We start from the raw sequence: 23,364 nt of genomic DNA, 5'->3' as shown, positions 1-23,364 counted from the left end.
CCATGCTAATACTTTACCCATAACGCCATGCACCTTTATCTTATGCAGCAGCCTAAGGCATGGCACTTTGTTGAAGGCCTTTTGGAAATCTAGGTACACCACATCCATTGGGTCCCCGTTGTCCATTTTGCTCATAATGTCTTCATAGAATTCCAAAAGATTTGTTAAGCATGACCTGCCCTTCATGAATCAATGTTGCGTCTGCACAAAGGGACACTATCTAGCTAGATGCCTTGCTATTTATTCCTTGATAGTAGACTCAAGCATCTTCCCCACTACAGAGGTTAAGCTAACCGGTCTATAATTCCCCACCTTTTGTCTACCCCCCTAGAATATACCTTTGCTGAGCGCTTTGAAGGCCCTCCACTGCTTATCAATTGTCCCACCATAAAGTCTTTGTTTCCAGTCTACTTTAGCCAAGTCTTCCCTCATCCTACTGTAGTCTCCCTTATTTAAGCACAGGACCCTGGTATTAGATTTTATCTAAACAACTCTCCATCTGTATTTGAAATTAAACCATACTGTGATCTTTCCTTCCAAGAGGATCTCTAACAATGAGGTCATTACTTATTTCTGTCTCATTCCACAGAACCAGATCTAAGATAGCTTGTTACCTCATCCGTTCCATTACATACTGTTCAAGAAAACTATCACGGATACACTCAACTCCTCCTCCTCAAGGCTACCCTGACTGAGCTGGTTCAATCAATCGACATGTGGATTAAAATGTCCCATGATAATAGCCGTACCATTTTTACAGGCATTAGTTATTTCTTTATTTCCCACCCCACTGTGATGTTATTATTTGGTGGCCTATAGACTACGCCTAACAGTGACATTTTCTTCTTAGAATTTCTCTCAAATGGGTTCAACCTTATTCTGTATCATCTCACAGCACCACCCTGATGTCGTCCTTGAATATCTGAGCCAGACCACCTCCCTTACCTTCCTGTCTGACCTTCTGAATAGTCTGATGCCCCTGAATATTTAATTCCTAGTTGTGACCATCCTGTAACCATGTCTCTGTAATGGCTAGTAAATAAGACCATAAGACCATACGATATAGGAGTGGAAGTAAGGCCATTTGGCCCATCGAGTCCACTCCGCCATTCAATCATGGCTGATGGGCATTTCAACTCCACTTACCCGCATTCTCCCCGTAGCCCTTAATTCCTTGTGGCATCAAGAATTTATCAACCTAAATCATATTCATTCACAATGATTTGTGCCGCTAACTCATTGACCTTGCTATGAATGCTAGAGCATTCAGGTAAAGTGTCATTATGCTAGCTTTTTTACTCTCATGATTTTCAACATCTCTAATAATACCGCCTGAGTTATCCTTCCTGTTTACTTCTTTCACAGTCTGCCTTGTAGTTAAACCCTCCTGCACACATGCTAACCTGCTGTTTACCCTTTTATTTACCATCATACTTCCTGTCATTTTTCCTTTACCCTCCCCCCGACTCACTAGTTTAACACCTTGTTGACCACCCTATTTATCCTTTTCGCCAGAACACTGGTTCCAGGCTGGTTCAGGTGGAGACTGTCCCAACGGTACAGACCCCCCTGGTTCCAAAACTGATGCCAATGCCCCATGAAATGGAACCCCTCTTTCCCACACCAATCCCTTAGCCACGTATTTACTTCTTTAATTTTCTTATCCCTAAGACTATTTGCATGTGGTTTGGATATAATCCAGAGATTATGACCCTTCAGGGCCTGTTCCTTAATTTTGTTCTTAGTGCTTGATAATCTTCCTAGCCTTGCCGATGTTGTTAGTCCCACCATGGACCACAACGATTGGATCTTCTCCCTCCCGCTCCAATATCCTTTCAAGCCGGTAGGAGATGTCCTGCACCCTGGCACTGGGCAGGCAACACACCATTTGGGACTCCCAGTCCGGCTCGCAATGGATACTTTCTATCCCCCGAATGTGAGGGCTGAGGGTGTAGAGTCATTCTCTACTTTATACTTCTGTCTTAAATTTTCGGCAGGTCTAACCCAGCCAGGTTCTGCGCCCTCCTCACTATATCTCACTATATCTGATTTCTAATGCAACATGTCAGCCTAGACAATGACGTCGAGCTGATATCTTTATACAACAGTTTGTACAGCCAGCATTGTGCATCTGACTCATGGTTGAAAGACTGGGCTTCAGAATCCTCAGAGTTTGGTCCTTACCTCAATCCTCCCTTTGATTACACTGAATAATTTTGCCTGAGTGTCATCAAAGGGTATTACAGCACAAAAGATGGCCATTGGCCTAATATGCCAGTTCTGGCTCTTTCAAATAATTAGATTAGATTACTTACAGTGTGGAAACAGGCCCTTCGGCCCAACAAGTCCACATTGACCCACCGAAGCGGAACCCACCCATACCCTTACCTAACACTAGGTGTAATTTAGCATGGCCAATTCACCTGACCCACACATCTTTGGACTGTGGGAGGAAACCGGAGCACCAGAGGAAACCCACGCAGACACGGGGAGAACATGCAAACTCCACACAGTCAGTCGCCTGAGGCGGGAATTGAACCCGGGTCTCTGGCGCTGTGAGGCAGCAGTGCTAACCACTGTACCACTGTGCTGCCCACAAATAGCTATCCAATTAGTCATCTTCCCCTGCACTTTTCCCAGAGACCTTTAATTGTTGTCCTTTGCAATCATGATTTTAAATCTCTAGCAGGCCTGCAGACTGTTTGGTACGTGGAGCTGGTTGGAACTTTCTCAGTGCAGTGAGCTGCATAGTGGGTGACCAATTGTAATAATTATAAACCAATTTAAATTAGTTAAAGTCAGCTAGAATTTACAGAACATGTTTATATTGATAGAAAGCTGAGTTCCTTTCAGTCTGTGAAAAGTACTATCGCTTGTTTGCAGCTGAGTCAGTGAGAATGAAACAGGAAATTCCAATCAGGCTGGTTTCGGTTAACACTGTTTTCTGAAGGGACAAACTGTTTAGCATGTGCACAGGGCTGGTAATTTAATCGCACTCTGTATATGAACTTGATCAAACCAGTCAGAGATCAGACATCCAGACCACGCACACACTGGCCTCTAAGGGGTGAAAATATAAACAAGGAATACAAAAGGGGGACAGAAATTAAGAGTCACTTGAGGAGTCTTAACAGACACTCTGAATATCGTGGTAGGTTGAATCAGAGAAAGCACTGATAAATGAATGCTTCATCTGTGTTGGACACTGCACTGCAAATGGGTGTGACCTGTCATCATGCATACCCAAAAAAATGAGAACATCAAAAATAATCAATTATTCATTTCTCCCAAAGGTGCCATGCCCTTGCTTCCTGCCAAGCATCCCTCCCACTAAGACATATTGGAAAAGTAGTGCTGTGCCTTAGTCTGCCCTAGCTAATGGGATATGCAGACGAACTAGCTCATTCCCAGGCTCTATGTTCCATCAAGGCCCAATCTATACTATTCTGTCAGAAAGAAAGACTTCCATTCATCAAGCTCAGGATATCCTTTAGGTTTTACAGTCAATCAAGAACTACTGAAGTGTTGCCACTATTTTCAGGTTGCAGAGACTTCAATCGACCATCCCTTTTGAGTCAATGTAAGCCCAGGTAATTGTCCTATACCGAGGGTCACAAACCATAGCCCACGTGGGATTTAGAGAATTTTTCGGTGGTGACGGCAGAAGAATTCAAGGGACAATGACTGCTTATAAGTGGAGGTCATTTGGCAAGCAGACTTTGATTTCCTTCAGAGCTCTCACGAGGAAGGCAACAAAAGAAATCACCAGGTCTATTTGTTTTCTCTACAGTCATATCATTTCATTGCACAATGAATTTGAAACTAGGAGGCTCCTACTAGCAAACAAAGAGGCAAGTACAAGATAGTGAGTCATCCAGTGAGAAGTCCAAATCTTAGACAGATCACTATTTCCAATTGCCCTTGATTACTGAGTTACACTGCTGCAAAGTTGGGTAAGCTGGTTTAGCTCCAACAGCCCAATGATTAAATAGATTGCTGACACTCAGTGTGCCAGTTTGTATGTGAATAGTACATCCTTGGGTCAGATACAAAAGGAGGGTGATCGCCATGATCATCTACTGCAGTCAGTTAATGTCCCAGAACTTCCAGGATTCCCAACCAAAGTCAGCACCCAGGATAGAGTAAACCCAGCAAAAATCATTACATGGTAATACCAAAAATCAGCACCAAGTATATCGCAATGTGAGTTAATATCTGAGGAACTGTATCCCAATGAGAGTCAATATCAGAGGAACTGTACCCCAAAATGAATCAATATCAGATGAACTGTATTGAAATGTGAATTAGTATCTAAGGTACTCTACCCCAATGTGAGTCAGCATCTGAGGAACAAGTACCCCAATATGAGACAATATCTGAGGAATTGTATCCCAATGAGAGACAGTATCTGAGGACCTGTACAACAATGTGAAACAGTATCTGAGGAAGTGTACCCCAATGTAAGACAATATCTGAGGAACTGTAGCCCAGTGAGAGACAGTATCTGCAGTACTGTACCTCAATGTGAGACAGAATCAGAGGAACTGTAGCCCAGTTGGAAGTACAGTGTTTGGAATCTGTGTCCAATTGTGAGTCAGCAGCTGGGAAAAATTATATCCCAGCAAGAGTCAGAATTCAGGATAATGTACTCCATCAACTCAATGCTCAGGGGACTACACCACCATGACAGTCTGTTATTTCGGGAGAGACGTGAAAATAAAAAAAGAAATGCAGAGTAAAAATCTCTCCCAAATGTAGTCTGGCCTAAGCAGATGGGATTAGTACTCACCAATACACTCTCTACGCACATCCTGTTTGAAACCCATGTTACATTCACAGCGGTAACTGGATGGGGTGGGAATACAACGTCCGTTCAGACATAGGTTGGTGAAATGCTTGCAGACATCAATTGTCTGATTCAAGGTGGCTGTACCTGGGAAAAGGTTAAAAAAGCATAGGTTTACTTCTAGGAACATGGGAACCAGAGTTGGCCATTCAGCCCCTTGAGCCTCTTCTATCATTCAATGAGATCATGTCTTGGACTCATATCCCTTAATGTCTTTGTTTAACAAAATATTGTCCTATTGTTAGATTTTAAATTAACAACTGATCCAATATCCAGTGTCATTTTGAGGAAGAGAGTTCCAAACATCTGCCACCCTTAGTAACATCTGTCCTGAACAGTCTGGCCCTAATGTTTAGACTTCGCCCCTTAGATCTAGGATCCCTAACCAGTGGAAATAGTTTATCTTTATCTACCCTGAAGTTTCCTTTTAATATCTTGAAGACGTCAATCGGATTATTGCCACGGTGGCTCAGTGGTTAGCACTGCTACCTCACAGTGCCAGGGACCTAGGTTCGATTCCCGCCTTGGTGACTGTCTGTGTGGAGTTTGCACATTCTCTTTGTGCCTGCATGGGTTTCTCTCCACAACCCAAAGATGTGCAGGTTAGGTGAACTGGCCAAGCTAAATTGCCCGTAGTGTTAGGTGCATTAGTCAAGGGTAAATATAGAGAATGGGTCTGAGTGGGTTACTCTTCAGAGGGTTGGTGTGGACTTGTTGGGCCAAAGGGCCTGTTTCCATACTGTAGGGAATCTAATTTGCAGAAGAAACATTTTATAATTTGTATAATATCTCCTTATAACCTAACCCCTGAAGTCTAGGCATCATTGACGTAAACCTACATGGGACTCCATTCAAGGCCAACAGACCCTTCCTAAGGTGCCCAGATCTACTCACAGAACTCCAAAGGGGATTTGTAAAGGGTTTTGTATCGCCGCAGCATAACTTCTGCATACTGGGTACTTCAGTCCTTTGGACATAAAGGTCAGTATTCCATTCACTTTTTGCAATTACTTGCTCATGGCATTTTAAAGATGACCTGAACCCTGAATTTGTTTGGACATCTGCTGTATTTAACTCTATCCATTCAGAAAGTACCGTGATCTATCCTTTATTATAGTTGCTAATCCATCAGTTACAGATTTTTAAACCAATGGGTTAAATGTCCTTTAGTAACTTGGCATATATAGAAATATTTACCATTCCTTCATACTATAAAAAGCCAAGCTACTTGCGTAATCTATGGACTTAAACCTGTAAATGCCTTATCCCTCACGGTTTTCCTTTGCTTGCGTCATTTACAAATTTTTAAAATCCACCTGTGCTCATATCCTGGAACTCTTTCCCCATTAAACTGCAGTTGTTCAAGAAGGTGGCTTACCATTACTTTTTAAGAGAAATTAAATCCAGCTATAAATTCCCATGAACTATTTCTTGCTACACACATCTGTTTTTTCCCCCTCACCGTCCTTATGAAATGTTCAAGGCCAAACCTTAACACATCTTAACTTAGTGACTGAGCAATTCACAGAAACCATACACAAGGAACTGTTGAATATCAAGCTTTTAAGGCTATCGTCCTCACAGCACAGCTCATTTAACATTGATATATTTATGTCTTCAGATACCTTGTACAGATTGACTAAGTTGGAGTGCAGGTCAGATACAGGGCTCTGATATCTCTATAATGATTCTCCCACTGGCAGTCCAGCTGGGGAAGGGGTAGGGGTAGAACTGCAGAATGAACCATGGTTTTGATTTTTTTCCTTGGTAACTACGACTCTGCAAATGATATTTCTTGTTTTAGTTTCCAAATCTTTGCAGCTGAAAACACTTGCTTGCATCCCATCGACCCATGATCCTTATCATGGAAGATATCAACCTTTAACACAGCTGAGAACCTCACTCACTACAGAACATGCTAAAACTGTGAACCACACATTGCAGGATAAATGTTTACTGTAAGTTTGCGTGATATGATCTTTCATACTCCAGTTAATTTAACACTTACCAATCCCAGGTCCAGTCCCAGGTAGTCCTGAGAAACCTGTTCCAATTCCACCTGGTCCAATCCCACTAGGCCCAACCCCATTAGGTCCAAGTCCACCAGGTCCAACTCCACCAGGTCCGACTCCACCAGGTCCGACTCCACCAGGCCCGACTCCACCAGGGCCAAGGCCATTCGGCCCAATTCCACCAGAAAATCCTGGAAATCCTATGCCAGGGTAACCCGGTCCAAAAGGAACACCCTCGATGCACAGTCTGCGATATTCATCTGAAAGGATAATATTGAGAGCATCACGTGAGATACTGGACAGAGCAGAAACAAAACTTATGAAATAGCACTTTTTGTTTTTCTAGCATGCAACTGTGGACAAGAGCAGTTGGAATTTAGTAACAGAGTAGTCTTCCCCTTCACTCATACCTTCGTGCCTGAATTCTCAATATTAAAGTGTTGATGTAGGTGTCTGTAATGGTTTCTCTTGGATAAGCTGAGTGAGGGACTGGGAACTGATTCTGTTGGAAGACCAGTTTTCAGTTGACTCTGGTTTCTCCTCTGCTGGTGTGGTAAGTATTGCTGGAGCAAGACTGTGTCCCAAGACCATGGGCAGCACGGCGGCACAGTGGTTAGCACTGCTGCCTCACAACGCCAGAGACCCGCGTTCAATTCCCGCCTCAGGCGACTGACTGTGTGGAGTTTGCACGTTCTCCCCGTGTCTGCGTGAGCACCCTCCGGGTGCTCCGGTTTCCTCCCACAGTCCAAAGATGTGCAGGTCAGGTGAATTGGTCATATGAAATTGCCCATAGTGTTAGGTGTAGGGGTATGGGTGGGTTGCGTGTCGGTGTGGACTTGTTGGGCCGAAGAGCCTGTTTCCACACTGTAAGTAATCTAATCTAAAGATTCATAGACACAACTTGTCATGTATTCCACTCCTGCCTGGATTCTTCTGTTGAGGTCCAGAAAGCCTGATCCACAAATAGGCAGTGGCACTTAAACGATGACATAATGATTGATCATCCCATTCCACATTTCTTCCCCTTTACAAACAACTGGATGGCCAGAATGTAACAGGTATCTGAGGCAAATGCAACAAATACAGGAGGATATGGGGGAAGTTGGGCGTCGAATGGAGGGAAGTGATGGACGTCTTGTCTATCATGCTGGATCGTGTGGATTTGATCAGAAACCGGGAAGATTTGTTTTACACTATACACTCTTTAAACTTCTCCTTAGAAATTTGTTTACATGGATCTGGTGGTACGAATTGGCCATAGGAAACAATTATTGTACCCCATGGTGAAAGTCCGGGTAATATCGATAATTAAGGGAAATTCTCAGCACATAAGTGTGCCATTCAGCTCCACTGGTTTGTCCCGGTGTTAATGCACCATACAAACCTCTTCCCACCCCACTTCATCAAACCTATCACCACAACCTTCCATTCCGTTCTTCCGCGGATATTTCTCCTGTTTCCCTGTAAATACATCTTTGCTATTGACCTCAACTACTGCGAAGTTTCACATCTGGAGTAAATTCCCCATTGGATTGATTAATGACTTTTGTTGTATGATCCCCACCTTTCCCATAAGTGCAAAACGTTTCCATACTCTGCCCTATCAAATCCCTTCATACCCTCAGTCTTCTCTTTTCTAGAGACCTATGGTAGTTCAGTATTTGCTGACAAGTATAATCTCTCAGATCTGGTGTCTGTAAATGTTTGATCTCAGGCCTCACTGAAATTAGACTGGTGAGCTGCAGATATCTGTTGGAACATCCCCAGAGAGTTTGTCAGTGGAGGGACTTCAAAGCCCAGTGCTGGCCATGTTTAGAGCAATCTGGATGGCAAACAGGTACACGGCCCCAGGTGTATGAGCCATTTTAAGTGTGGATCGTCACTGCCTTTATACCAATATAGTGAACAATGACCTTTAAGTTTTTATACAGCACATTCTTCCTGCAGTTTAGAAGTCTGGTTAATGCTCAAAAAAACAGATACAAGCCCAAAACATTTCTGGGCTATTAATCTCACTGAAGCATCCATTCACCCCAACCACAATAACCTCACGAACTCTTAACATTCGCCTGTATCTGTGTGTTTGTTTTGGTCACTGTTTACCTATTAGTTACTAACTGTGCTGCTTAACTTTGTGATCCACCTGTATTGTTAGCAAGATAAAGCTTTTCACTGTGCCTTGGTACACGTGACAATAAATTGGCGGCACGGTGGCACAGTGGGCGGCACGGTGGCACAGTGGTTAGCACTGCTGCCTCACAGCGCCTGAGACCCGGGTTCAATTCCCGACTCAGGCGACTGACTGTGTGGAGTTTGCACGTTCTCCCCGTGTCTGCGTGGGTTTTTCTCCGGGTGCTCCGGTTTCCTCCCACAGTCCAAAGATGTGCGGGTCAGGTGAATTGGCCATGCTAAATTGCCCGTAGTGTTAGGTAAGGGGTAAATGTAGGGGTATGGGTGGGTGGCGCTTTGGCGGGTCTGTGTGGACTTGTTGGGCCAAAGGGCCTGTTTCCACACTGTAAGTAATCTAATCTAATCTAAATTCAATTCAATTCAATTCAGCAACCAACCCCCAAGCATAGGCAGAGTTATTATCGGCTTTTGATTGGTTTATTCCACTGAAAAAATTGTTTCGACCGACTTTTTTTTAGTCAAAATTATGTTTGAACACTGCAGATTGTGTTGGACACTGAATTTTTTTTAAAATGAAATGGAAGCTTGAACCAAACAGGATTTTGACCATTCCAAAGATGGAATTCTGAGACTCCTGGGAACTACTGTGCTTTCCATATATGGTGAAATGCAAACAAATGAAGTAAATATATTCAACAGCCCGTCAGAATACAAAGTATTCAGTATTCTGCCCCCATTATATTGCATCCATGAAAATTTGTCCTTTCAAAAGGTCAAAGTACTAACTTTGCTCTGATGTTTAGAATCATCACTTGTGTACTTGGCTGGCTGTTTTTAAAAATTTGTTTATGGGATATGTCTAGACTAGCATTTCTTGTCCATCCCTAATTGACCAGAGTGTAGTTAAGAGTCGTTTGCTAGAGATCTGGAATCACATGTAGTTTAGACTGGGTGAGGACACAGATTTTGTTCCCTACAGGACATTAGTGAACTAGATAGGTCTTCACAATAATTGAGAGTGGTTATGTGGTCGTCATTTTATTTTATTACATTGATTCCCAATGTTTATACCAGCTTCACTTACCAGACCCTCTGACGGGACACATCTCTGGAGTGTGTCCTGCTGACCAACAACGCCCAGAATCACAGCAGCACTGCATCTTAGTGTAATGTCCATGTAGGTCTCCAGCACATCGACCACTCAGCAGACTGGAGAAACAGGTCCCAGATCGCTGGTCTGGAAAACAAAAGGAGGTTCACACCAGATGTCATTACTACATGTGCATATTACAGTGCCACCCACAACCAGCTTGCTGTTGAGATAGTTTGACACCACCATCCCCTTTCCCTAGGTCAGACAGGTCTTTTTAGAATGGTAATGGTGAGTCTTAACAAGAAGTGTTTGTCTTAAACAGTACGTAATTTATTGCATGATAACAATCAGACACAAGTTACATTAGTAAGTCATATATCGTCACGGTGACTGTGAGGTGACCTAGATTATACATCTGCCATCTTCCAAATCCAGCGCTGCCTCACCCCACCCAGTCCAAATGATAACACTAGACTGAGTGGAGCTTAATGCAGTCTCCAGTACTAACCCTTTGAGAACTATTATCTATACAATATACCTGGGCAGGGTTCAACCATTCAGAAATTCCATTTCCCCGATAGATTGTCATAAAGTAAATACCTGGCAAAAAGCAGTTTGTTTAAAGACAAATCATAAGACAGTGACATCTCTCTCTGGCTCTCAGTTCCGCAGACTTCCCAAGATTTCTAAATGAATTGTTGTGGTTGAATATGTCTGTTGGATGTTTTATCTCCTTGCTTATTTTCCAAGTTAAAAAGTAATTCTTTCTTCTTTGGATCCCTATACACAGTGTACAGATTCAGTCCCTACTCCCACATTACAGGTCATTTCCAAGTCAAGTCCCATTAGGCTCATCATCCCCTCATTGTTCCTGCATGTGACCTCTCTTTATATGTGATCCTTGACTGAGTATTGTCAAGCTGATTGACCATGGAAGTTGCAACAGTAAACCAGTTAATCTGACCTTCCCCAACAGCCATACTTGCTCACTCCCAAAGGAGGGTTGCTGGTGATCAGGAGCACCACCCCTGACTGGATTTCTGTTTCCTGATCAAAGGAGCATCTGGGCCAATTGCAGCAGCAATACTGTCACCCACTCAGCATTGCTTACACTTAAGGTGGCTTTGGGACCTTCATGACTGGTGCCTGACTAGACAGCAATCCTGGAAAGATAGCTCACTGACGTTTGCTTTACACTTCATACAAGGTATGAAAGTACTGTGGGTGCTGGAAATCGGAATCAAAAACTTAATATGTTGAAAACAATCAGCAAATGAACTGATGACTTGAAACATTGACTATTTCACTCTCTATAGCTGTTGCCTCAGCTGCTGTGATTTCCAGGATTCAGCACCTATTTCCTTGGTTTAATTTACAGCAATGTTACAGAGTCATAGAATCATAGAGATGTACAGCATGGAAATGGACCCTTCAGTCCATTTCGTCCATGCCAACCAGATATCTTAACCTAATCTAGTCCCATTTGCCAGCGCTTGACCAATGTCCCTCTCAACTCTTCCTATTCATGTACATCCAAATGCCTTTTAAATGTTGCAATTGTACCAGCCTCCACCATTTCCTCTGGCAGCTCATTCCATACATGCACCACCCTCTGCTTGAAAACATTGTCCCTTAGGTTCCTTTTATATCTTTTCCCTCTATGCCTTCGAGTTTTGGACTCCCCTTTCCTGGGAAAAAAACCTTAGCTATTCACCCTATCCATGCCCCCCTCATGATTTCATGACCCATGTTTTAGATTTCCTCTTCATATTACTTGGATTTTTCATGTCCCTCAATAAGTATCTTTAATTTCATATCCTCTTCACTTTTTACTGTTTGAGCTTCTCAATCTTTCCTCTCAGCTCAACCCTAAATATCGATTCCACACGTTTAATTCACTTCAAAAATATCTTCTCTGTGTGCAAAGCACACTCCTTCTCTCTGTGTCTGTTTAACCCAACTTTTTATCTACAAATCACCACACAATTCTGGCCCTGGAAACCTTCCCGCCATTCAGTGTGCAGGGGTCCTGACTTCAATTGAGCCTGACAAACAAGCCATTGTAAACTGGCTTGGATTAATTTATTCCAGATGGCAAAACAGGAAAACACATCCAATTTCAGCTCCACTGTTTCACAGCTATGATTAGCTCTGTTCCCATAATTTAGGTGCGCTTTCCTAGTTACCCTGAGAACTTCCAGGAATATTTCAAGCGACTCATTTCATTTTCTTGTAGCCTTTTGGGCCTTGAACTGTCCTTTAATTCATAAATTATTAACGATGGAACTGTGCCACGTTGAACACTTTCCAACTTACAAACAAACAGACTCGCACAGTGAGAATTGGCAGTCCATTGCAGTGCCGCGTCTTGAGCGCAGGAAGACACTGGTAGCAAGAATCTGGCTTCGTTTTCTCAATTTTCTCACAAATTAGCTGTGCTGCTCCTAACCCTTTGGGGTGCAACTGAACGAGTACAGTGCTCATGTTTGCGAATGAAATTGAATGTACGTGTTGACGCATACATGTGCCTCAATGTATATACCTACATACATGCACAGCATCAACTGCACGTATGCTTTGGTACACAATTAAAGCTTGTATTGTATCCAGACTGGTCTCCCTGCAATAGGAAGGATATTGTTAACCTAGAGAGGATTCTGAAGAGATTTACCAAGAGGTTGCTGGAATCGGAGAATTTGAGTTATAAAGAGCGTAAGAGGTTGAAGGGTTACCTTACAGAGGCTTATATAATCATGAGAGATATAGGTAAGGTAAATAGTGTATCTTTAAGGTGGGAGGAGAAAGATTTAAAAATGCCACAGAGGAGATTTATTTACACAGAGAGTGGTTCATGTGTGGAATGCACTTCCAGAGTTTGGATAAGTACATGGATAAAAAATGTTTGGAGGGATAGGGCCAAGCACAGGAAGTTGCTTCAAAGCTTTTCTGTGTTTCTCTTCCCAGATACACGTTTTTCCTTCAAAGGTTCACAGTTTACCCAATTACAATGATCAAAAAGAAGTAATCAGACTAAAAATGTAACATTTAAATTGGGAACACTGTGTAATGTGCAGTGTGAGATGGGGTTCGTTGTCAAATACCCTTTTTTTGAATCTCCAATCATAGAATATTGAGCTATTTTGGACAACAAAAAATATTCATAATCAGTATAAAGATTATGAACACCTCTATAAAAATGTTCAAAGTTCATATAGTCTAATTTTCTGTTCAATACATCAGTCAGTGAGATGAAACCAAGTTAATGCTTATAAGCCAATTTCATTTATTCTGTCTACATTCAAACCTCACCGTCCCATGTTGTCTCATGTGTCACGTCAGCTATGCTGAATGTACACGTGTAGTTTTGTTTTGACACATGCACAGGTCCATGCGCATTTGTTCAAATTTACCTTCTAACTAGTGGTACTAAATAGTGAATCCTTTCTACAATTATGTATCTAACTATAGTTAGTCTCTCCTACCCATCTACCACCCCCTGAGAAAAAGAATAGGAAATGACATCACCACAGGAAATGATGTCACCGCAAGAAATTAAATCACCAACCCAAAGAAACGCAAACATATAAATAGAAAGCAGGAATTATCAACAGTGCTACACCCAGAGGTCTACTGAAGATGTTACCTAGTAGGGTGACGAAACATTTGGAAATGAACCTTCCAGCTCAGTGAGCAAACCTACATCCAGAACCTCAACCTGAGCTACAAATCTTCTCAAAACTCGCTAAGTTAGTCTCTCTTTTAGCTGTTCACACTTTCTATTGGTACACTGTCACTCAACTTTGCTTTGTATGTGCAATCTGTGCCATACACTTTTGAGAGGGACATATAGTCTTTTGTGGAATTGGCAGGTACTTAGGATCACTTGTGTATATAGGTAACTATAGGTATATATGTGGGGACTGCTGAATATTTGTACAGCAATGCGCACACAGATATCAATAGGCCTAGATGTCATTGCATACGTGTACTTATCCACTATATATGGTGAAAGGCATATACATATGGTCATATATATGCAGACATCTTTGTACAGGTATATGTATGTACAGCTACAGAGTCATAGAGTCATGCTTCACAGAAACAGCCCTTCCGGTCCTACCAGTTCATGCCGAACATAATCCCAAATGAAACTAGTCCCATAATCCCAAACGAAACAATGTACTGAAGGCAAAATGTCGAGGGATCTTTCCTTCTGAATTAACCCCTTCCACTTGCTTTTAAAGAATTCTCACAAAAGGTCTTTGTGAGGCTCCTTTGAATTTCTACATTACAGTCTTTTAAATCTTACTCACTACTCCTTTTGGGTACTTAAATTAGTTTTAAGGTTTTAAGCCAATCACTTGACAGTTTGCATATTCCTGGAACTGTTTGTGCATATCAGAGCAAATGTGCACCAACTGGCTCCTTCCTATGACAACAACTGAAAGTGAAACTCTGCTACTCGAAAAATATCTCTGCAGAAAACCTCTGGAAATTCTATGCTGCCCAACACTCAACGATCTGAAGCCCAGAAATCCTGCACATGCCCTGGATGGGATAGCAACGCATGGGTGGAGCTTCTTTCCATCGCTGTGCCCTATTGCTCACTCCCTCCTGAATCCAACTAAATGGAGCTATTCATCTATTTTTGATGTGGCTTGCTAAATGGGGCTATTGTTGTTTATAACGTAGGCAGTAGAGGCCCAAAATAAGATGAAAAGTAAAAGACTACTCTTCTAAAGCTTTCTCTTTAAAAGTCTAATGTGAAAACCAGAGGAAAGGTACCAGGATCTCCATAGAAATCTTCTCTTATGCTTGATTGATGAATAAATGCATCTCCCATTGATATATAGACCAGAGATCTTACCAATTTCTTTATCGCCTCATCTTCTGCCTGGGAACCCTCCAACCACAAGGGATGAACTCAGATTTCTCCAGTTTCCTCATTTCCCCCCCACCTTGTCTCAGTCGAATCCCTTGAACTCAGCACCGCCTTCCTAACCTGCAATCTTCTTCCTGACCTCTCCGCCCCCACCCTACTCTGGCCAATCACCCTCACCTTGACCTCCTTCCACCTATCACATCTCCATCGCCCCTCCCCCAAATCCCTCCTCCCTACCTTTTATCTTGGCCTGCCTGACACACTTTCCTCATTCCTGATGAAGGGTTTATGCCCGAAACGTCGAATTTCCTGTTCCTTGGATGCTGCCTGACCTGCTGTGCTTTGACCAGCAACACATTTTCAATTTCTTTATCTACTCAGGAAGAGCACAACATAGAAGTCTGAGGACACACAGACCATGGAGGTTCATTGCTGGTGGTGAAGAATAAAGTGTACTTGTATGGTATCCTTAACATCCTTTCAATGTCCCAAAGGGTTACACAACCAATGACATCCTTTTGAAATTCAGTCATAGCTGTGATGTAGAAAATATATCACGACTGCACAAATGGCAATGTGATAAAAGACCAGATTACTTGTTTTAGTGATGTTGGTTAAGAGAAAAATTTTGTTTAGGAAGTCAGGAGATTTCCTGTTCACTTTTTTTTGGATAATTACACAGCATCTGTTATGTCCATCAAACACTGAGCAGAGCCTCAGTAATTAGCTCTGTTCAATGGCGGCTCACAAACATTCGGCCATTCCATCAGTACTAGTTTCGGGTTAGCTTTAACCCAAAACCAAATCAAACCAAAAAGCTGTGGAGGCTGGAAATCTGAAATAACGATATTGCTGGAGAAACCCAATAGGTCTGGCAGCATCTGTGGAGAGACAAACAGAGTTAACATTTTGAGTCTGCTCTGGTGTTCTGTTTTGAACCCAAATCCAATTTAGGAGTGAGAGTGATGCCAACGTTAAATAATTTTTAATCAACTTGCTCAGATATGTCATGACATACTTCCAAAACAGAGTCAAAATGTGTGGCGCTGGAAAAGCATAGCTGGTCAGGCAGTATCCGACAAGCAGGAAAGTAATGTTTCGAGCATAAACTCTTCATCAGGAATGTTGTCACTTTCTCCATACTTCCAGAACATTCCAGGTGTTCTGGCTCAGAGACAGGGACACTACCATTCTGCTCAAGAATCAGCCTCATAGCTATGCATCTGAAGACACATTTAGTCTAGACCAAGTAAGGACAGCAGATTTCCAGAGGACATTGGTGAACTCAGTCAATTATTGTAACAACCGGGAGTTGTTGCATGGTCACTATTAAGTAAGCTTGTTTAGCTTGTAGAACATGTCCACTAGGGCTTTAGTTGAATTCAGATTTCATCGCCTGTCATGGTGGGATTTGAACCCATGTTTCCACATCTGATGTCATGCACGGCCTGTAGGAGGAGACAAGGTTTTCTACTCAACTTTCAAAAGGAACAGATGTACTAGCTCCGTATGGGTCAATAGAAACTCCACAGTAGTCTACCCTTTCTACAAGTCACTAGATAGGGCCAAGGCATGGCAACGACAAAGGAGGATTAGTGGCAGCAAGCTACCTCTAGTAGAGGTGGAAAATAGCACAAGGTGAGGTCATCTGGAAACATACCACATGTGATAGTTCAGTATCACATTGAGGACAGTGACAGCTCAGGTTTTGTGGCACAACTCTAGCACCCCCATCTCTGAGACAGGCACTTTTCCTTTTCAAAAAAGAATCCCCTCTATTGTTGTCTCATTATTTCTCATTGTGCAAAGTTACGTTAGATTAAACAAAAGTTTGTTGCGCAGCCACAGGGGTTTCTTCATGGTCAGGTTTGTCCCTCGTGTTCAGATTGATGAATTCCCAATACATGGAGATATATGATGATGGGCGATTCACAGATCTCCTCACTCCTGGCTTCGGAAAAACCCTTCTGGTTTCCAGCATCTGCACTATTTTGCTTTTGTTCAAAAATATTTGATTGGACTGAGACAGCTGGTAACAAGTAAAAGTTACAATCCCTGGAGTATTTCAACAAATGCTTTTGTTCTGATTCATGAACTCTGTGGCATTGCACATCTATGCTACCATTAGAATCTCCAAACCTTCTGAAGACATTGTACTCTGATGGTGTGCAGGCATATGCACTGTTAGTTTATAGGAACAGCACAAGTACTGATATCATTTCACAAGGGTAATGTGTGATAGGCTGGCTCACATGAGAGTACTGACACCCCTTCTGGTTCTGGCCTTGAACAAAGAATTATATTCAGAGTAAAGTTTTACTGGCATTCTGACTGAACTAATTTTGATGCTAAGTATGCAACAGTCACAGCAAGGATTCCTTCTCAGGACAATCTATCTGTTGTTGGATAATTGGTCACTTTACCTTTTAAAGGCTGTAGCACTGAACCTGGTCCAACATTAGAAAACTCAATCTTAAGAAGAAGGGCTTCCCTTCCTCATTGGGTACAGACTCCCTTGCCCATGACACAGGTGTGTGTGTGTGTGTGTGTGTGTAATCAAGCTGAAAATGTGTTGCTGGTTAAAGCGCAGCAGGTCAGGCAGAATCCAAGGAACAGGAAATTCGACGTTTTGGGCATAAGCCCTTCATCCTGATGAAGGGCTTGTGCCCGAAATGTCGAATTTCCTGTTCCTTGGATGCTGCCTGACCTGCTGCGCTTTAACCAGCAACACATTTTCAGCTCTGATCTCCAGCATCTGCAGACCTCACTTTTTACTGTGTGTGTGAAAAACAAGATAGTTTAGCTGTGACTCTCAAAGTTATCGATTGCTGTCCAAGCTCCTGATTACAGCTAACTATTTACGTTGAGGATGGCAGCCAGTATCAGGGGAGTGGGTAATAGTCAGTAACTTGTGGACTAATCCCCAGCAAGAGTTCATATCCAAACCTCTGACCAGGGTGAAGTGCAGGGCCCTCTATCTCACAGGAAGACCATATCGAAAGCTCCACACCTTTGCAAGAGGCCACACGTCTGCAGACACATACTCTCAGCATGAGGTCATGCTCTGGTCATGAGGATAGACCAATATCGATGGAACCATGCTGTAGCATGAGTCAAGGCCCAGAGAGCCGTATATACTCCATGGAGATAAGACAGCATCGTCAGAAAAAAGGGAGAAACAATATACGCACTGATAGTTAATATTTTTAAAACATCAAAAACTGCTCCTGCAGGATCTCCTTATTCCGAGAATCCACAATTCCTTCATCGACATTATCTTTTCCCCAAGTTTGTTTGGAATAATGTACAAAAGATCAAAGGAGGCAGGGTCAGTGAGATAATCTGCTCTGTACATAAACAGAGTGTTTAGTTTGGAACGATATTTCTGTGAAGTGTAACAATGAGTGCTTGTGTGTGGTGGAAAGAGAACAAGTTATGGACTGCTCGCATCATTGGTATTTTCAAAGGTAGGCCCAGAGCCAAACTCCCATTCCAGTGCTGGCAGAAATATTCGGAACAAAAGCATTCCAGCCTCGTCCAAACTCAAACCTGCAAAGTATTTGTTTTTGGCTCACTTTGAAATAATCATGTTGGAAAGTTTCAATCCTTGCGCTGGCACAGTGTATTTCCTCAGCACTATTACTAGCTACAGGCCGAATCACCAGATTTAAATAGAGAACACACATGAATTTAAACAAAGCACAACCTTGAAGCCCCGGAGTTAGAAATAACTGGCACAATGGCTTTATGTTTGGTAAATTACCAGTCCTGGTTTAAGCTGGAATGGGAAGTGTACAAATACTTTCAACACTGGGGTCAATGATCCTGTTGTGCTACTGGTCTAAGAATTAACCATGTCTCACTTGTGTCTTGGTGAACTTTGCTCTCACTCATCTGCTCCTTTTCTCACCCTCAGTTACAATCATTTTAAATCTCTATTTCTCCTACACCACCATTAGCAACACTTTGTATTTTTTCTGGGCACCCACAAAATCTGTTTCACTTACTCCCCCACGCCACCCACTTCCTAGCAGTAGCATAAAAACCATTTTCCAACCCTGTCAGTTCTGAACAGGAGTCATACCAATCTTGAAATGCTAATTCTGTTTCTCTCTTCACGGATGGCTGCTAGATCTGCTGAGTTTCCTCAGCACTTTCTGTTGTTGGAGATGTTAATGTTGTACCACTATTTACGTGAGAGGGTTTGAATGATTATAGCCTAGAGGAGATAGTGAGGGCTGTAGATGCTGGTGAAGTCAAAGTTGATAAAGTGTGGCGCTGGAAAAAGCACAGCAGGTCAGGCAGCAAACCTCAAATTCACCTAGACCACGTCCCACCCCTTCCTGGGCCTTTCTCTCTTTGTCTTTGGCTACTGACTTATGACTGACATCTACTTCAAACCCAGTGACCCCCACAGCTACCTTGACTACACCTCCTCCCATTCCCCCTCTTGTAAAGCCTTCCCCTAGCCACACTCCCATCCCACATTTATTTCTCAGCCCACTCTTGATGAAGGGTTATACCCGAAACATCGACTCTCTTGCTCCTCAGATGCTGCCTGACCTGCTGTGCTTTTTCTAGCACCACACTTTATCGACTCTGATTATAACCTAGAACCCTTGCCCTGTGACTGCAAGATGTCGTGTTTCTATATCCATAAATGCTCTTTCACACGACTGAACACTTTTTCTCCCCAACACCAAATCACTGTGGTTTTTTAGAAAAATCTATGACCACCACTCGCATTCTCCAATTGGTTAATTTACATGCAAAGCCCGGTAAAGGCAATGCAGATTCTCAATGATAATCAGTTGTCCGTTAAGTAAGCCTCATTGAAAGTTTCAGCTCATTGATCCAATACTAATGCCAATCCAAAATGAGAGTGATAATTCTGTTCTAAGGAAGATAACAGAAGAACACCTCATTTGACACTGACAGGAATTGGCTTCCAACAATGACTGGTGAACCAAAGGGACAGACTGTGTTGGAAAATCAATCAGACTTACCAATACACCGAGAGCCGTCCAGGCTTGTGACAAAGTCACGGGGACAGGTGCAGACGTAGCTACCAACAGTGTTCGAGCATTCACCCCCATCACAGACTCCAGCAATGGTGCTGCACTCATCAACATCTGGAAGGCGAAAGAAAGATCAAAGTATGAACAAACAGCTGGAGAATCATGGACAGAAGGCTGAAGGTGTTGGATATTCATTTAAGGCTTTGAATCCCACTGAACCATTTTGAAATGTACCAACATGAGACACTGCTCGGTATGTTCAGAATCACAGCATTATTACATTAGAGATGAAGTCACTCACTCCATTGTGTCTGCACTGTCTTTCTGAGCATTTTGATTTAGTGCCAAACTCCTGTTTGTTCTCTGTAATCATGAACATAGTTTTGAATAATCATCCTGTGTCCTCTTGAATGCATCAATTCAACTTACTTTTACCACATTTACAGGCAGAATTAGCCACTGTGTGAGAAAGTTCCTTCAAGTCACATATTTGCTTCATTTGCAAAGCACTTTAAAACTGTACCCTTTCGTTCTAAATCATTCCCATGATCATGATCAGTTTCTCCCTGTCTACTCTGCCCAGATCATCCTCATGAGTTTGAAAACTTGATGAAGATATGCGACAAAAACATAGAAATTCCAAGGCCCAAAGTCAGGCCGGTCAGGGGGATGAGATTCAAAAGTCTCAGTCCATTCTGAGGGAAACCAGAATTTCAGCTGTTACACCAAGGCCCTGTCAGCGATGGGGCCACTCCTCCATGACAGAGTGACCATGCCTTCTAGTGACCCGATGGTGATCTGCCAGACAATGTCAGATCATAAAAAGTGATCAGGAAAATCCAGGGAACTGTAGACCGGTGAGCCTAAGGTCAGTGGTGAGTAAGTTGGTGGGTAAGTTCTGAGGGACAGGATCTTTGCAAAGACCAGGACTGACTACAGATGGTCAACTTGGCTTTGTGCGTGGGAAATCATGTCTCACTAATCTGAGTCTCTTGAAGAAGTGACAAAGATTAATCAAGACAGAGCAGTAGATGTTGTCTATATGGATGTCAACAAGGCATTCAATAAGGTTTCTCTCGGTAGATGCGTTACTAAGATTAGATCACATGGGATCGAGGGAACTAGCCAATTGGATACAAAATTGGTTTGAAGGTAGGAGACAGAGGGTGGTGGCAGAGGGTTCTTTTTGGATTAGAGGACTGCAACCAGTGATGTGCTGCAAGGAACAGTAGTGGGTCCACTGCTCTTCATCATTAAATGAATGATTTAGATGTGAAAATAGGACGTATGTTAGTACGCTTGCAGATTACACCAAAACTGATGGTGTAGTGGACAGCGAAGAAGGTTAGCTCAGAGTAGAATGGGACCTTGGTCAGATGGGCCAATCGACCAAGGAGTGGCAGATGGAGTTTAATTCAGATAAATGGGGAGGTGTTGCATTTTGGTGAGGTAAACCAGGGCAGGGCTTATACAGTTAATGGTAGAGCCCTGGGAAATGTAACTGAACAAAAAGATCTTGAGGTGTAGGTGCATAGTTCCTTGAAAGTGAAGTCGCAGGTAGACAGGGTGATGAAGAAGGTATTTAGCACACTTGCCTTCCTTAGTCAGTGCATTGAGTATTGAAGTTGGGAGGTCATGTTGAGGCTGTACAGGACATTGGTGAGGCCACTCTTAGAAAACTGTGTTCAATTCTGGTCTCCCTGTTGTAAGTCAAAGTAATGAGCAGGTTAGACCAAGGAGAGCCAATTGATGTTATTGATCTGGACATCAAGAAGACCGGTGGCAAGGTGCCGCACAGGAGGCTACTGACTAACATAAGGGCCCATGGTGTTAGTAGCAAGATGCTAGCATGGATAGAAACCCTGCTGTCTGGCAGAAAGCAGAGAGTGGCAATAAAAGGATCCTTCTCAGGGAGGCAGCCTGTGACTGGTGGCCTTCCGCAAGGCTCAGTGTAGGGACCACAACTTTTCACTTTATACATTAATGATCTAGATGAAGGAATTGAGGGCCTTCTGGCTAAGTTTGCAGATGATACAAAGATAAATGGAGGGGCAGGCAGCATTGAGGATGGGGGGGGCTGCAGGTTAAGAGAACAAAGAACAAAGAAAATTTTACAGCCCAGCAACAGGCCCTTCGGCTCTCCAAGCCTGAGCCGATCCAAATCTACTCTCTAAATCTGTCGTCCAATTCCAAAGCATCTATATCCCTCTGCCCCCTACCCACTCATGCATCTGTAGTGGTTCTGTTCGCCGAGCTAGAAGTTTTTGTTGCAAACGTTTCGTCCCCTGGCTAGGAGACATCATCAGTGCTCTGGAGCCTCCTGTGAAGTGCTTCTTTGATGTTTCTTCCGGCATTTATAGTGGTCTGTCCTTGCCACTTCCGGGTGTCAATTTCAGCTGTCCGCTGTAGTGATTGGTATATTGACGGGTGTCACATCGACCCGGACCCAATATACCAATCACTACAGCGGACAGCTAAAACTGACACCCGGAAGCGGCAAGGACAGACCACTATAAATGCCGGAAGAAACATCAAAGAAGCGCTTCGCAGGAGGCTCCAGAGCACTGATGATGTCTCCTAGCCAGGGGATGAAATGTTTGCAACAAAAACTTCCAGCTCGGCGAACAGAACCACTACAACAAGCACCCGAGCTACAAATCTTCGCACAAACTTTGAACTCATGCATCTGTCTGGATGCATCCTAAATGAATCTACCATGCTTGCCTCTATCACCTCGGCTGGCAACACTTTCCAGATGCCCACCACCCTCTATGTGAAGTATTTGCCGCATGTCTCCCCCTTAAATTTTCCACCTCTCACCTTGAAAGCGTGACCGCTCGTTACTGAATCCTTCATCCTAGGAAACAGCTTGTCTCTATCCACCCTGTCTATACCCTTCATGATTTTGTAGACCTCAATTAGGTCCCCCCCAATCTCTTTTTTTCTAATGAAAACAAACCTAACCTACTCAACCTCTCTTCATAGCTAGCACCTTCCATACCAGGCAACATCCTCGTAAACCTTCTCTGCACCCTCTCCAAAGCGTCCACATCCTTTTGGTAATGTGGCGCCCAGAACTGTACACAGTATTCTAAATGCGGCCAAACCAATGTCTTGTACAATTTTAACGTGACTTGCCAGCTCTTATACTCAATACCCCATCCAATGAAGGTAAACAGACTATATGCCTTCTTGACCACTCTATCCACCTGTGCAGCAACCTTCAGGGCACAATGAACCTGCACCCTCAGATCTCTCTGCCCATCAAATTTTCCCAAGACTCTTCCATTCATTGCATAATTCGCTTTAGAATTAGTCTTGCCTAAATGCATCACCTCACATTTGTCTGGATTGAAATCCATCTGCCATTTTTCCACCCAACT

At 43.0% G+C, this 23,364-nt stretch overlaps 1 protein-coding gene across 1 annotated transcript in view; it reads right to left on the bottom strand.

Moving 5' to 3' along the window:
* fbn2b (fibrillin 2b) overlaps nucleotides 1-23,364 on the bottom strand; it is a 374,963-nt gene that overhangs the window by 128,177 nt on the left and 223,422 nt on the right. Inside the window, exons 8-11 of the mRNA XM_060846046.1 lie at nucleotides 19,970-20,095; nucleotides 10,073-10,225; nucleotides 6,855-7,118; nucleotides 4,790-4,933 (exon numbers count right to left, since the gene is read on the bottom strand). Coding sequence (XP_060702029.1) covers nucleotides 4,790-4,933; nucleotides 6,855-7,118; nucleotides 10,073-10,225; nucleotides 19,970-20,095 — 687 coding nt within the window. The remainder of the gene's footprint in view (nucleotides 1-4,789; nucleotides 4,934-6,854; nucleotides 7,119-10,072; nucleotides 10,226-19,969; nucleotides 20,096-23,364) is intronic.

This window comes from Hemiscyllium ocellatum, chromosome 28 (assembly GCF_020745735.1).
Source record: "Hemiscyllium ocellatum isolate sHemOce1 chromosome 28, sHemOce1.pat.X.cur, whole genome shotgun sequence".
NCBI lineage: Eukaryota > Metazoa > Chordata > Chondrichthyes > Orectolobiformes > Hemiscylliidae > Hemiscyllium > Hemiscyllium ocellatum.
Note: the sequence above shows the minus strand (reverse complement) of the source record. Positions and strands in the feature narration are given on the sequence as shown.